Source organism: Abrus precatorius, unplaced genomic scaffold (assembly GCF_003935025.1).
Source record: "Abrus precatorius isolate BTA unplaced genomic scaffold, Abrus_2018 Scaffold7, whole genome shotgun sequence".
In the NCBI taxonomy this organism is placed as follows: domain Eukaryota; kingdom Viridiplantae; phylum Streptophyta; class Magnoliopsida; order Fabales; family Fabaceae; genus Abrus; species Abrus precatorius.
This window is the reverse complement of record NW_020874417.1, coordinates 31,639,342-31,652,144: the sequence shown is the minus strand read 5'-3', so window position 1 is coordinate 31,652,144 and position 12,803 is coordinate 31,639,342. Positions and strand designations below refer to the sequence as shown.

The 12,803-nt window shown below is 31.1% G+C and overlaps 1 protein-coding gene across 3 annotated transcripts; it reads left to right on the top strand.

Moving 5' to 3' along the window:
- Positions 1–5,844: 5,844 nt before the first annotated feature.
- On the top strand, positions 5,845–9,747 carry LOC113871340 (tubby-like F-box protein 8). Of its 3 annotated transcripts, XM_027508401.1 has the most exons (7): positions 5,854–5,991; positions 6,406–6,481; positions 6,730–6,803; positions 6,975–7,454; positions 7,575–7,662; positions 8,535–8,667; positions 8,870–9,747. In XM_027508401.1, the coding sequence occupies exons 4-7, from the start codon at positions 7,107–7,109 to the stop codon at positions 9,585–9,587; spliced, it is 1,287 nt and encodes a 428-aa protein (XP_027364202.1). In that variant the 5' UTR covers positions 5,854–5,991; positions 6,406–6,481; positions 6,730–6,803; positions 6,975–7,106; the 3' UTR covers positions 9,588–9,747. The 3 variants fall into 3 exon arrangements, with proteins under 3 accessions (XP_027364201.1, XP_027364202.1, XP_027364203.1); XM_027508400.1 differs by lacking the exon at positions 6,730–6,803 and having other exon boundaries at positions 5,845–5,991; XM_027508402.1 differs by lacking the exons at positions 5,854–5,991; positions 6,406–6,481; positions 6,730–6,803 and having other exon boundaries at positions 7,107–7,175; positions 7,206–7,454.
- Positions 9,748–12,803: the final 3,056 nt, after the last annotated feature.

The following is a 12,803-nucleotide window of genomic DNA, read 5'->3' as shown; positions in this document are numbered from 1 at the left end:
AAATTTAGTCATCAAATGTGTGCGCTTTGAATCCCAATCCATATTTTGGTTTGAATAGTGAATAAGCACTTAAAAGCAATACCTAATATTTAATTATTTTGAAAATTATTTTATAAATTAAGAGTGAAAATAATAAATATAAACATGTATTTTTAAGATATTAATTAAAAAATATTATTAATTAATAAACTCTTACCATGGCAGTTAATGTATAACACCAAGAATCAAATTACTATAGTAATTACTCTAGTAAAATTTTTCATTTCATAACTTTTTGTAAATAACAAGTTTTGTTAATTCAATTGTTGAATGAAAATTTTTTAAATATATCAAATTTTCAAAAATCATACATATTAAAACTAATTGAGAAGTCATTAAATAATTTTATTTTAACGTTTAATATATATTTTTAAAATACAAATAAACATCTGTTATGATATTATATATTTATAAATGTGTAATTTATTTAAAGCTTGAAATATATGATCAATGTGAACATATTTAAAAGATGAATTAATAAAATTTAATATTTATAAATAGCCATTAAGTAAAATAATTCTTATCAAAATTACTTTTATAAAGTAACTTGCAATTCCTATTGATTCTTAGCATATTTTTTTAATAAAATAATCATTCATTAATTTTTAAATAGTATTTTTAAGAAATAAAAATTATACTTCTTTGAGTCTTTTTTATAAAAAATAACAATCAGTATTTTTTTTTATAAAATATTACAAACAACCTCTACAAATCTTTTATTAACTGAATTTTTATGCTTACAAAGAAAAAGCAGTTGATATAACATGCGTCTCCTTGCGCCCACCAACTGTCATAAACAGATGAATATACGCATGTAGATGTCTACCTTGTAATTTTCACCAACACAGACCCAGCATCATTTATTTGTACTTTCAATAGCATGCTTATGCAGACGAAAATTAATTATACACACAAATAGTTACGGCATTTGATTATGCTACTGTGATAGCATTGCTTTTCTAGCTAGTGTTACATAATTTAAGGACCTCTAATGCATGTTGCTATTTTCTTCCATTCACATAAAATCGCAGGGTGTCGCATTCTCAGCTGATGGAATTGGATGCTTGTGGTAGATCAAGGGCAGTGTCGAACAATTAAAAGCTTGAAGGGACCATGTTACTGTTCGGTTACCATTTGCAGCCAAACCATGGGTAGGTCATAGCTAGGACCCATCCACATGATCAAACTCTGGTCTATATTGTGCTGATGATGTGTCTCTTGAGCAGTCACTAATACATATAGTGGAATTTCATGCCAACTTGATCAAGTAATTTTCAGCTACCTTAGTTAGCAGGGCTTTGCTACCACCCCCCACATTTGCATTCATTCACAGAGATACGGAATTTAATGCTTCATAATATGGAAGAGAAAATGACACTTTCTATCTTCGCTCTCTTTGTTTGTTTATATATATATATATAAACACTCAAATATATAAATGCATATTACGATAAGTTCGATTCAGATAAGTGCTAGTATAAATTTAAATAACTGTAAAGTTTCACAAGAAAGACCAATTAACATAAATTAAATAAACCTCCACCGTAAAACGATAATATGAAATGAAGCGTGAAGGATAAATCTTTTAAATAAGAGGTATTAATTAAAATCTTATAAAAACAGGTTAGGTTAATTCGTACGAAATAATAATGCTACTACTCAAATGAACTTGACTAAATATTGTTAGTTAGAGATCTTTTAACCTTCACATAATGATAATGTATACAAATCAGTGTATCACCAAACTTACTTAACTGTTGACAATAATGTTTATAGAAAGTTAAAAGAAAATAAGCAAACAAATTATTACATTATAAAATAGGCATATCTCTCCTTACTTTCATGGGGTCGATGATTTGCTCAATAACACAAGTATATATATATATATATATATATATATATATATACTTGTAGTCTACAACTTACAACAGCAACAATAATTGTCTTATCTCGTTGAGAGTGAAAATGCAAACAACTTACAATGAAGAAATTATGGTCCATTGAAAACAAAATCTCAGAAAGAAATGCATAAAGAATAGAGTGAAACCCAAGGAGAAAAGGGCTAAACTCTGCATTAATGGGTCTTGGAGAGAGTTGTGGGTGTGGGTTATGTCAAAGGGTTGTTTTAGTCTAATAAAAGAAGCATAAGAAAATAAGGCCCAAAGTTTCGGCACATGAAGCAATACCCATTGTACACAAAAAATTCCAAAATGGTCCTAAAATACTACAATGGTCTATAAATACAGAAGATAATCAATCTCTAGATAAGTTGACATAAGAAAAGTCAATTGAGACCCCCTTTTTTTGTCAACTATATGGATGCCTAAATTCTCAGAGAAGCCCATAAACAAGCCCAGTCTATGAAATTTGAAGCCCAACGGATGCCATTCACCAATTGGGTCACCAGGATAAAGAGTAGGACAACCCAAAACAAAGGTTGTACTTGTGCTGAGAAGTTTAACATTTTTGGTCCCTTCAACCAATATTTAGTGATGTGATGTTTTAATCAGTTTGAAAAAAAACATTTGTCCCCATTGTTGGAGCGATCTAGATGAAAAATAGAGGAGGATATTTTTTGTCTTACTAGATGGGCCAGGTAATGGGCCGGTTTGTGTCTTGATTGGTTTCTGATTGCAGTGTTTAGTTACCATCCCCGGAGACAGATACACTGGGACAATAAAAATAGAGACAATAATATTTTTTATTTTTTTTTATAAGTTTATCTTCTATTTCTTTGGAGCTGAGACACTAATGTCATTTTTTTAGGAAGTATATTTGTGTTCTCCGTATTCTTTGTGTGTCTGTTTCTCTAGTGAAACACTAGTTAAACATGATATACATATTTCTGTATTTCTGTTTCAGTATCTCTGTCTTTCAACTAAACGCTGCCTATAATTTTGAATTCAAAAAGCAAAAATAATATTTTGATATTAATTAATTTTTTTTAGACAACTTACAAGACATAGAACTCAATAATGTATATACTTCACTTTGCAATATAAAATTTTCATATTGCTCAGTTTGTTTGTTTAAATTTTTATATGAAAAATATTAATATAAAAATAAATAAAACTTTTTTATAAATTAAAAATAATTTATACTTTTCGATTATTTTAAGTTGTGAGAATTTTTTTTATTTAATTTGTCAAATTTAAAGAAATAACTTATTTTTTATTTATGATAGAAGATTTATTTATTTATTATATTAATTTTTTAAAAAGTTCAATTTTTAGTTTCAAAATTAAAGACAACGCTTATAGTTAATATAAACATACTTCACATTGTAATATAAAATCTTAAATCCATTTACCTCGTCTTTATAATCATCTCAACAACATGGCAAAATCTGATTTCATTGACGAAATAGATAGTTTAACAACACATGTGCGTGTGAATTTGAATTTATAGCCTTATTTAAACTATGTTTAATGGCTATAGTCATTATTAATATCAAATGTCACTTTCTAAATTTGTTTATAAATGAAATAAAATACTTATAGCATTGATCAGTTTGGCGAATCTCAGCTTACAAAAATGATTACTTAAACCCACGACAAACTCCAGTCAACAAAAAATTCCATTCTCTGAATAGGTCTATATCTAATGTAATTATACAATTATAATTACCCGTATAACATGGGCTATTAACATCATATAATATTATATAACATCATGTTATATTAACATTATACAACCACATTATGTATTTATTTGATAAAAAATATTAGAAAATAACAAAGAATTAATTTATCTATTTTTAAAATAATAAAATATTATTGTATAAAAAGTAACTAAATATTGATGGTCTTTTTGCCACTCCCACCTGTCACTGCTTATAGTTTCCATTTATTTGTCAAAGTTATTTATGAAGGAAGAAAACGATGGGCCAGAACATTAACGAACTGCTCCCACAGAAATTTCTCTCGTGAAAATCAGAAACAAAGTTTGAGAGACCTTCTCTCTCTATAATTTTTAAATGTTCATAATGATTCATGCTTATCTTCAACCCAATTAATGACTTGATGGGTTTATCCGTGTACTTTTTTAGATGGCACTGTTCTATCACATACATATATATTGCATAAGTGACCACTTCATTCAAATATTTAATTAAAAGTCAATTATAAAGTCACCATTGCATCGTTTATATTGTTAATACGACCAGTATGCAGTTGACTTTCATCTTCAAAATGGATTGAACTGTTGGGATTATGGTCCCAGTATACAAGTTGCATTGTTCTTCTTCCATCTTTTTTTCTCTCTCTCTTTATTTTCTTTCAATATTACATGACACATAGGGTAATATGCAGTAACGAAAGTAAAGTCTGACTCAAATTACACGAGAATTTGCTATCTAACGTCTAAATAGCCTTTTAATTTACATATTTCAACCTCAAATTAATCTCTAAAAAATGGTGACAGATTGGAAATGTAAAATCCTTGGTAGTCCCATTATACAAGTTGCAAAATCTTTTTGTTTTTTATTTTCAATTTCATTTTTAATGTCAACCACTGGAAATTTATTAAAGATCATAATATCTAAGACACAATATAACTGTGATGTGTGAGGGAGAAGTAAAGTCAAACCCAACTTACAAAGAAGAAAAAATGCCTATATCACCAAAAAAATATAATCAACACAGATCCAAATGATAATATATATACTTATATCTTCTCGTACATATTAAAATAAAATAGTAGGTTAGGGGATCCTAAAACCTTTCTAGTTAGATTTCATGTATTTTTTGATAGTATATAATAAGGCTAGCATAAATTACTAGAATCTCGCAGATCTTTGAGAAACCTTAAAAGCAAAACTATATTAAGAATCAACAAGCGGGATACAAATTAAAATCGAGGTGCACTACACAACATGAGTGAAAACTACTGAATGTGTCAGTCAATTAGCACGATGTCCTTCCAACTTAATTTGTGATTATAATTTCAAGCTTTCCAAAATGTAGTTGCGTAAATATTTGATTAAAAAGTTATCATTTGTAATAATTTAATTTACTCAAATTAGATTAATCAAACGTTTAACACTATTGAAGTCCTAAAAGATAGTTAGATACGAGCACGAAAAATATTAGTAATTATTTTTGTTTTTCCTAATTAATAAAACCAAACTACATATATGATAGAATTTATTAACAACACGATACAGATTAGAAAAATGATAAAAAAAAAAAATTCGAAAAGTGTTTCATGATAGTTTAGTTAAGCCTTCGCATGCTATGGTTGCAGGGAAAGCGTGGAGTGTGAGCGCCCACATACCCACTCATCTTTTAGTCGGTAAAACCTTTTTTTATTTTTAGTAAGTGAGTTATTCGTCAACTGTCAAGGTTAAAATTATAATTTCATACTCCACATTTTAATAAAATTTGATTTCTCGGTTAAAAGCATATTTAAGAATAAAAATTTATACAATTTTTTTATTAATTATTAAAAATTACATGATTTACATAAATAAAAAATAGATAAGAAATGAAAAGAGAAACACATGTAAGAAATAAAGATTATGAGATAAATAATTTTTTAATATATGTCTAAAAATAAAAATTTAGTTTTTATTTAAATATTTAATCTTTTAATATATGTTTAAAAATAAACATTACAATATTTATTTTATTAATGTATTCAATGATGTAAATTTAAGTAAGCAATAATAAATATAAATAAATTCCTATTTATATATTAAAAAAGATATTCATTTCATTAAGCTTTAAAGACAACAGCAATAAAAGATAATCAGTGAGTTAAAAATTAAGCCATTTTATTTAATCTGCTTCTGGGTTGGATTTAACGAAGGCATCGCGTCCGTGTCTCGTCCAAGGTCAGCCTCCGTCTTTGTGTGAGAGAAGAAAAAAAAGTTAGAGAGAGAAAAAGAAGTTATGATTTGCTAACACAGGATCTAAAGCGTGTTGTTCTCTGATAAGACTTTGCAACATCATGGTTAGTCAGCTACCTCTTCATCTGCTATGTTCATCAATGCGCCCTTCTTCTATTCAATTTCTAATCTTTTATGTTCGGTCTTCTTTCCTATTTTTCCCCCTTTCCTGAGATTGGGTTGTGGGAAATTTCCAGACCCGGATTTTTTTAGGGTATGATATGTAACTTTGGGTGTTTCTTCTTCTGGAAGTCTCTATTTTTTTCAGTCTGGGGCTATGGGTTCTGTGGAATTTTCACTTGGGTTGTTCCTGGTTTCTGCTGTTTTTGTTCTGTAATTTTGGTTATTTGTGGAAACAAAAAATAATAATAATAAGTGTGTTTTATGGTCCTAGGATGGTTGTCTTTTTTTATTGGTTGAAGTTCTGATGATATAAGTGTTGTAGTGAGAACTGTAATTTTATTTTGTGCTCTTTGCAGATCTCTTATGTTCTATGATCTCTTCGTTTTAGAGAGAGGAGGACCCTTAGTTATCAACCCAAGTTTGGTGTTTGAGGTTTGTTATCTCACCTTCACCTTAAATTCTTTTCTTTTTATGTGCTCGTGTGTTTATGCTCCGGTGGGTGTGAGAGGTATTTCATTCGATTCCTGGCCTTGTAACCTCCCCAACAAGATTAAAGAAAAGAGAGAAAGATAAACTAAAAATAGGGCAATTATATTCCCTTTTACAATCATATATAGTTAAAGTTAACACTAAATAGAACCTTCTGTAGTTTTTTTTTTTTTTGGTTCGATCGCTCCTAGCTTCCTACAATAAGTCAGATTGAGGGGGTTCAAGATCATGTTTAAAACCCGCCAAAAACATGTTTCTGACGAAAGTATGGAATTTTAGGCTGCTTTTGCCTTTAGGTCCATGTGGGGCTTTCTTTTATGAGAATCTTTTTTTTTAATCTCTCTTTGTGCTTTACCCTATGTGTCTTCCTTCTCTTTTATTTCTTGATCACTAAGCATTGAAGATTGAATTTAAAATAAAGTTTGTTCATTTGCAGCTCTTCACTCTTCTAAGATTTGTGAGTTGTGACGACATCTTCTGAGTAACTAGAGTGGAGGGGTAATTTTTATTCTTTTAGGGACGCTTTGATAACATATTAAGCTCTGGGGCTGTCAGTATATTAGAACAAATGTCCTTCCGCAGTATAGTTCGAGATGTAAGGGATGGATTTGGAAGCTTGTCAAGGAGGAGTTTTGAGGTAAGGCTTCCTGGCCATCACAGGGGCAAGTCACGAAGTTCGGTTCATGAGTTGCAGGAGCAGCCACCAGTTATACAGAATAGTCGATGGGCTAGCCTTCCACCTGAGCTTCTTCGCGATGTTATTAAGAGATTGGAAACAAGTGAGAGTACATGGCCTGGCCGTAAACATGTGGTTGCATGTGCTGCTGTGTGCAAGGCCTGGAGAGAAATGTGCAAAGAGATTGTCAGCAGTCCTGAATTCTGTGGGAAGATTACCTTCCCCATTTCCCTGAAGCAGGTGAGATTTTTTTGGTTCTTTTGCTGCATCGAAACTTTATTTTAATGATTGCTTTGTGTATATAATTTTATTAAGCTTGAAGCATGGCCAAATTTTACATGCTTATGCTTGGTTTTACAGCCTGGGCATAGGGATGGACCCATCCAGTGTTTCATCAAGAGAGACAAATCTAAGCTGACATACCACCTTTTCCTTTGCCTTAGTCCTGGTAAGCTTTCCTCTGTTGATGCCTAATAATAATAAATATCATTTTATCAGATTGTCTTGTTTTTTGCAATTTATTTGATTTCCCGTACCAACCTGAGCAGAGGTCATCTTTCAATGTAGAATTTATTTATGTTTTCTTATTTTTAATTCTGCTAAATTGCTTATGAAGGTCATTTCTTTGGGATTGAAATTTCCTTTTCCAACCGTCCAAATTATTACAGTACAAATTTTGTTTTAAAATTATTATTGCTTTCAAAATTTTTAATGGCTTTGTGTTCATTTCCAAAAAAAGATGGGGAGGATACATTTCCATTTCTTTTAGGCAAACTGAAGAGTTCAATCAATAGTATTCAGGTATGGTTGTTGACTGGTATTGAAATATGTCCATGGCATAAAGAATACAAATCTGCCTAATAAAATGTAAGCTTTGCTACTAGGTCTTACTAAGAGCTTCCATGTGACTGGGAATTGTTTGCCCAAATTAAATTTTCATTAAAACTAAGTTCCTGTAGGTTCTAATTAGATATCTGGTTACTGTCATTTATGATGGTCAAGTTCTATGCTGTGGCCCACTTTTGAGTTTAGAGTTTCTTATGTTAATGTTTTAGCTTCCACTTTTTTCTCCCCTCATTAGCTTAGCTAATGCTTTAGTTGTGTGTAATGTGTGCCTGTGCCTAGGTTAACAATAATTATGAGCAAATAGTACATGCCTCATGGTCTGTCATACTTATTAGTGTATTGGTTCAATTGTTTGCATTGCCGGGTGAGTTGACAATTGCTGTTGCTTTGCGCTGTATAGATATTCATTTAGCAATTTAATGTTCCTGCCTGTCATTGTCTTTGGGACATGTTCTCATATCTGTGTTCCTGCAGCCTTGCTTGTTGAAAATGGAAAGTTTCTTCTCTCTGCAAAACGGACCAGAAGAACAACTTGCACAGAGTATATTATATCAATGGATGCAGATAACATATCAAGATCTAGTAGTACTTACATTGGAAAATTGAGGTAAGACTTATTTTTGGGGCTTTTTTACATTCATTACACTAATAGTCATGGTGTGTGACAACTTTCTGGTTTTGATTGACTTGTATAAGATCCTAGATTATGCATAACTTTTTCCTATCATCCAAGAAATAGTATATTAGAAATAATTGTTTCTGTACTTTCCGTCATATACCTATGCTGTGTTTATTTTCCCTTGTTTCAGGTCAAATTTTCTTGGCACCAAGTTTATAATTTATGATACGCAGCCTCCCTACAATAATGCTCAGCTGTCTCCACCAGGCCGCAGCCGTAGGTTTTCCACAAAGGTTTCACCAAAGGTCCCTAGTGGCAGTTACAATATTGCCCAGGTCACCTACGAGTTGAATGTCCTTGGTACTAGGGGCCCTCGAAGGATGAACTGCACCATGTACTCAATTCCTGCATCATCCCTTGAGCCCGGTGGCACTGTCCCAGGCCAACCAGAGCTCCTTCCCCGTGCCCTTGAGGATTCTTTCCGGAGTATATCCTTCTCAAAATCAATTGACAATTCAACCGAGTTTAGCAGCTCAAGGTTCTCAGACATAATGGGAACTGGCAATGAAGAGGAGGGAAAGGAGAGACCACTGGTTCTTAAGAACAAGTCTCCAAGATGGCATGAACAGCTGCAATGTTGGTGCCTCAACTTCAGAGGAAGGGTGACTGTTGCCTCGGTCAAGAATTTTCAGCTGATTGCTGCAACGCAGCCTGCAGCTGTTGCTCCTGCAGGAACTGGACCTACACCTTCTCAGCCAACAACGCAGTCTGATCACGACAAGATTATTCTTCAATTTGGCAAAGTTGGCAAGGATATGTTTACAATGGACTATCGATACCCCCTCTCTGCATTTCAGGCTTTTGCCATATGCTTGACTAGCTTCGACACAAAACTGGCATGTGAATAGTTACAAGAGATATATGTGGTAAGAAAAATAGAATTTTAATTTCCATTTTAGATATTCATAGGATGTTGCAGCTTCATTAAGTCATTGTTGTCTTCATAGTTAAACTGTAAAGTTCGGAACAATCTGTGTCCAGTGTACCTTTTTCTTTTGAACATGTTCCTTTTTTCTTGCTATTGCCCTTTTCTTTTGAAGTCAAATTTAGTATGCTTTAAAGTTTAAACTATCTTTGTCAAACTTTGTTGATGTAGACTTCCATACTTTGTATGTTAAAAGATGTAATGAGAGTATAGTCGCATTCAGTTTCTGTTTGGTTAATGCTAAGAATCTTGATTTCTTTTTGGAGGACTTTGACGGGTACTAATGCAGCATACCAAAATTCCGGAAATGGCTCTTGTTTTAGTTATGCTATACAATGTACGAGATTTTGCCGTGATTGTTGGATCTTTTCAAATTTAAATTGGTGAACTTATAAACAAAGTGTGATATTAATCACAGTTCTTATAAAAACAAAATGAGTTAGACGTGATTTTGCACAAATTCAGAGCCCACAGATCACTTGGTATTACAAAGTAAATGACTAGTATTTATGAACATTAAAAAAGAAATGTGATTGCAGTGTTATCTGATTTTTGTTATTTCAGGTTTGCTCTTTTTTAAGGGCTAGGTTGTAATTAGAATGATTTAAGCAATGAAAGAACGAGTACTTTGTGTAAATGAGTGAAGAGGTTACTCTGAGGAGATTAACACCAAAATGCAAGGTGCTTTTCAATCGTTCTTTTTCTGATTAAATGGTTATTAACCTACTGGGGAACAATTAGGTCATGGAAAATTGATGTACTTCATGTAAAATAACAAGAGTTATTTTATACAAGAATGATTTCTTTACGTGAATAAATGGGGCAAATCCCTAATATGCTCAATAATTATTATGTTCTATGAAGGATCAAATCCAATCTTTGAGATTGACCTACTTTTACTCAAAATTCACAAACCAAAATGTCTAATTTCACTCAGAATAAAAGAAATCTCAATTTTTTTTAGTTAACCTCATGCTATAAAAATGTTTTAAGATTTATCAAATTATTAGCAAGTACTTGATTTCTGAACTTTAAAAATAATTATATATCTTAAATTCATCATACATCAAATATTTGGATGAAAAATAATAATTCAAAAATGTTAAGAAAAATAAGATTAATGATGGAATCAAAATTAATCAATTGGGTAAAAATAATAATTGACTAAAAATATTTCAAGATAAAAACCACACACAATTTAAATTAAAAAAATAAAAAAATAGTTAACTCAGTGTATTATACGGGTCAATTTTCTTCTAATTAATGGTGTCTTGTATTGACATCAAATTTTAGTTTGGTGATCGATTTATCAAATTTAATGGAAGCAGTTAGCGTTGAGAGCCCACGGCAACGCGCTTGGTAATGGGAATTCCCAATAGAACTCTGTAAACTTGGAAGACGCAACTTCCTCTTCAAACTTTTTGTTTTATTATGGTATTTATGACTTGGGTTTAGGTCATATCGGGTTTAGATGCGTCAGAAATATTTATTAAAAAACTTAAATAATATTTTAGTTTTTAAAAATTTAGAGATAAACTTTTTTAATTTATTTAAAAGAATTTATTATAAAATAGGCTTGTTCAGTTTTTTTTTTTAAATGATTCAGATTAAATAAATATGAGTGTTTAAAATATTATTTCATTTATTAAAATCTAAAAATTCAATAATATGTTGTTTAAAATTACTAGTAAAAGAATCTTAAATTAATCAATAGATTCTTAAAAATGAGAAGAGAGGACAACGTAATTTAAAATTATCTTAGATATATATGTTTTTGTTATCGATAACATTCAGATAATATAAGTTTTTATCAAGTGGACAGTTTAGTTTATTATACATGGTTTAATAGTGATCCTCTTGTCCTATCTGATATACAGATATGGTATATACCTTATTCAATGGAAAGTTGTTGAGCAATAATTTTTGTTCAAATTATTTGATGCCTTGCTGAGTCAAGAATTGGTGCAATATTTGGTAAATAATTAATACTGGTCATGATTACTATGCTGAGTGTATTAATGGCCACGCCCCTGTCATATCAAGTTGTCGAGATTTTGCCAACAAAGAAATACCCAGAGGTCTTCCAAGCATTTAGTCACAGAAAAAAGACAATATTAGAATCTCTTATACATCTCAGATACAAGCTTCCGATTAGTTCATTTTTATTTTGATAAAAAAAAAATAAAAAACCCTGTATTGTGTCTACCATTTTATAATAATATATACCAACAAACCTCAGTCCTCAATCATTAAAAGTCTTATTTTAAGTTCAAAAGATTTTTAAAAATGTATTTTATTCACCTATTACATCAACCGCATGTGCATTTGAATGCTAATTACACCGCAGAATTTTATGTTGTGCTGATCGTCAAATAAAAGTAATTTAGAAAGGATCATGCTTGTAATTAATTAAAGAAAACGCTTCATAAACATCTCCCTTGAGTGTATATATTAGAAAAACACAACATAATGTGTTAAATAAGTGATTACAGAAGTGTGGTGTTCATAAATTAGAATTGATTAGTTGAAGAGACAAGATCATACGAAAACTGTTGAAGCATAGACATCCATGGATAATATATACCCTGATTTAATAACATACTATTGTTATAAGAAGACAAATAATAAAAGCAATTTGATAATTACAATCTGATGAATTTACAATATGCTATTATTGGAAGAGAGATCAACGTAGGTTGATCCACGGGATTGAACCCCCTGACAGACTTACGAGAAGTGAGCACGGCTTGCATATCATCCCTAGCTATTGTAGTAGTAGTACATGATATACGACATGTGTGCTTCATCTGAATGCAAAAGATCATCGTGAAGGTTGATGTGCATCCCTTGTAGCAGCTTCTGGAATGTCCTCTTCAAACCATTAGAAATGAAAAACGAAAGAGGTTTTAGAACTCTATACATGATGATTCACACTAGCTTGGAGTGAGGGAAAGCATGAGCATCAATGTCTCTCCCATCTCCATTTCTCTCTCCACCCTCTCCTTCTTTGCCTCTACTTCTGAGTGGATTGGTATATATTACCACACATAAATGTATAGTGCAAGGCAACGTGGTTTGATGGGGTTCAAGGCAGAAACTAGAATATGGGTCTTAATATTAATCAATTATTATATGAAAA

Bases quoted from the DNA above. Each gene is read 5' to 3' on its own strand.
- LOC113871340 (XM_027508400.1), top strand. From the start codon at position 7,107: ATGTCCTTCCGCAGTATAGTTCGAGATGTAAGGGATGGATTTGGAAGC. The intron at 7,455-7,574 runs GTGAGATTTTTT...TTGGTTTTACAG, and splicing joins TCCCCATTTCCCTGAAGCAG to CCTGGGCATAGGGATGGACC. The intron at 7,663-8,534 runs GTAAGCTTTCCT...GTGTTCCTGCAG, and splicing joins TTTCCTTTGCCTTAGTCCTG to CCTTGCTTGTTGAAAATGGA.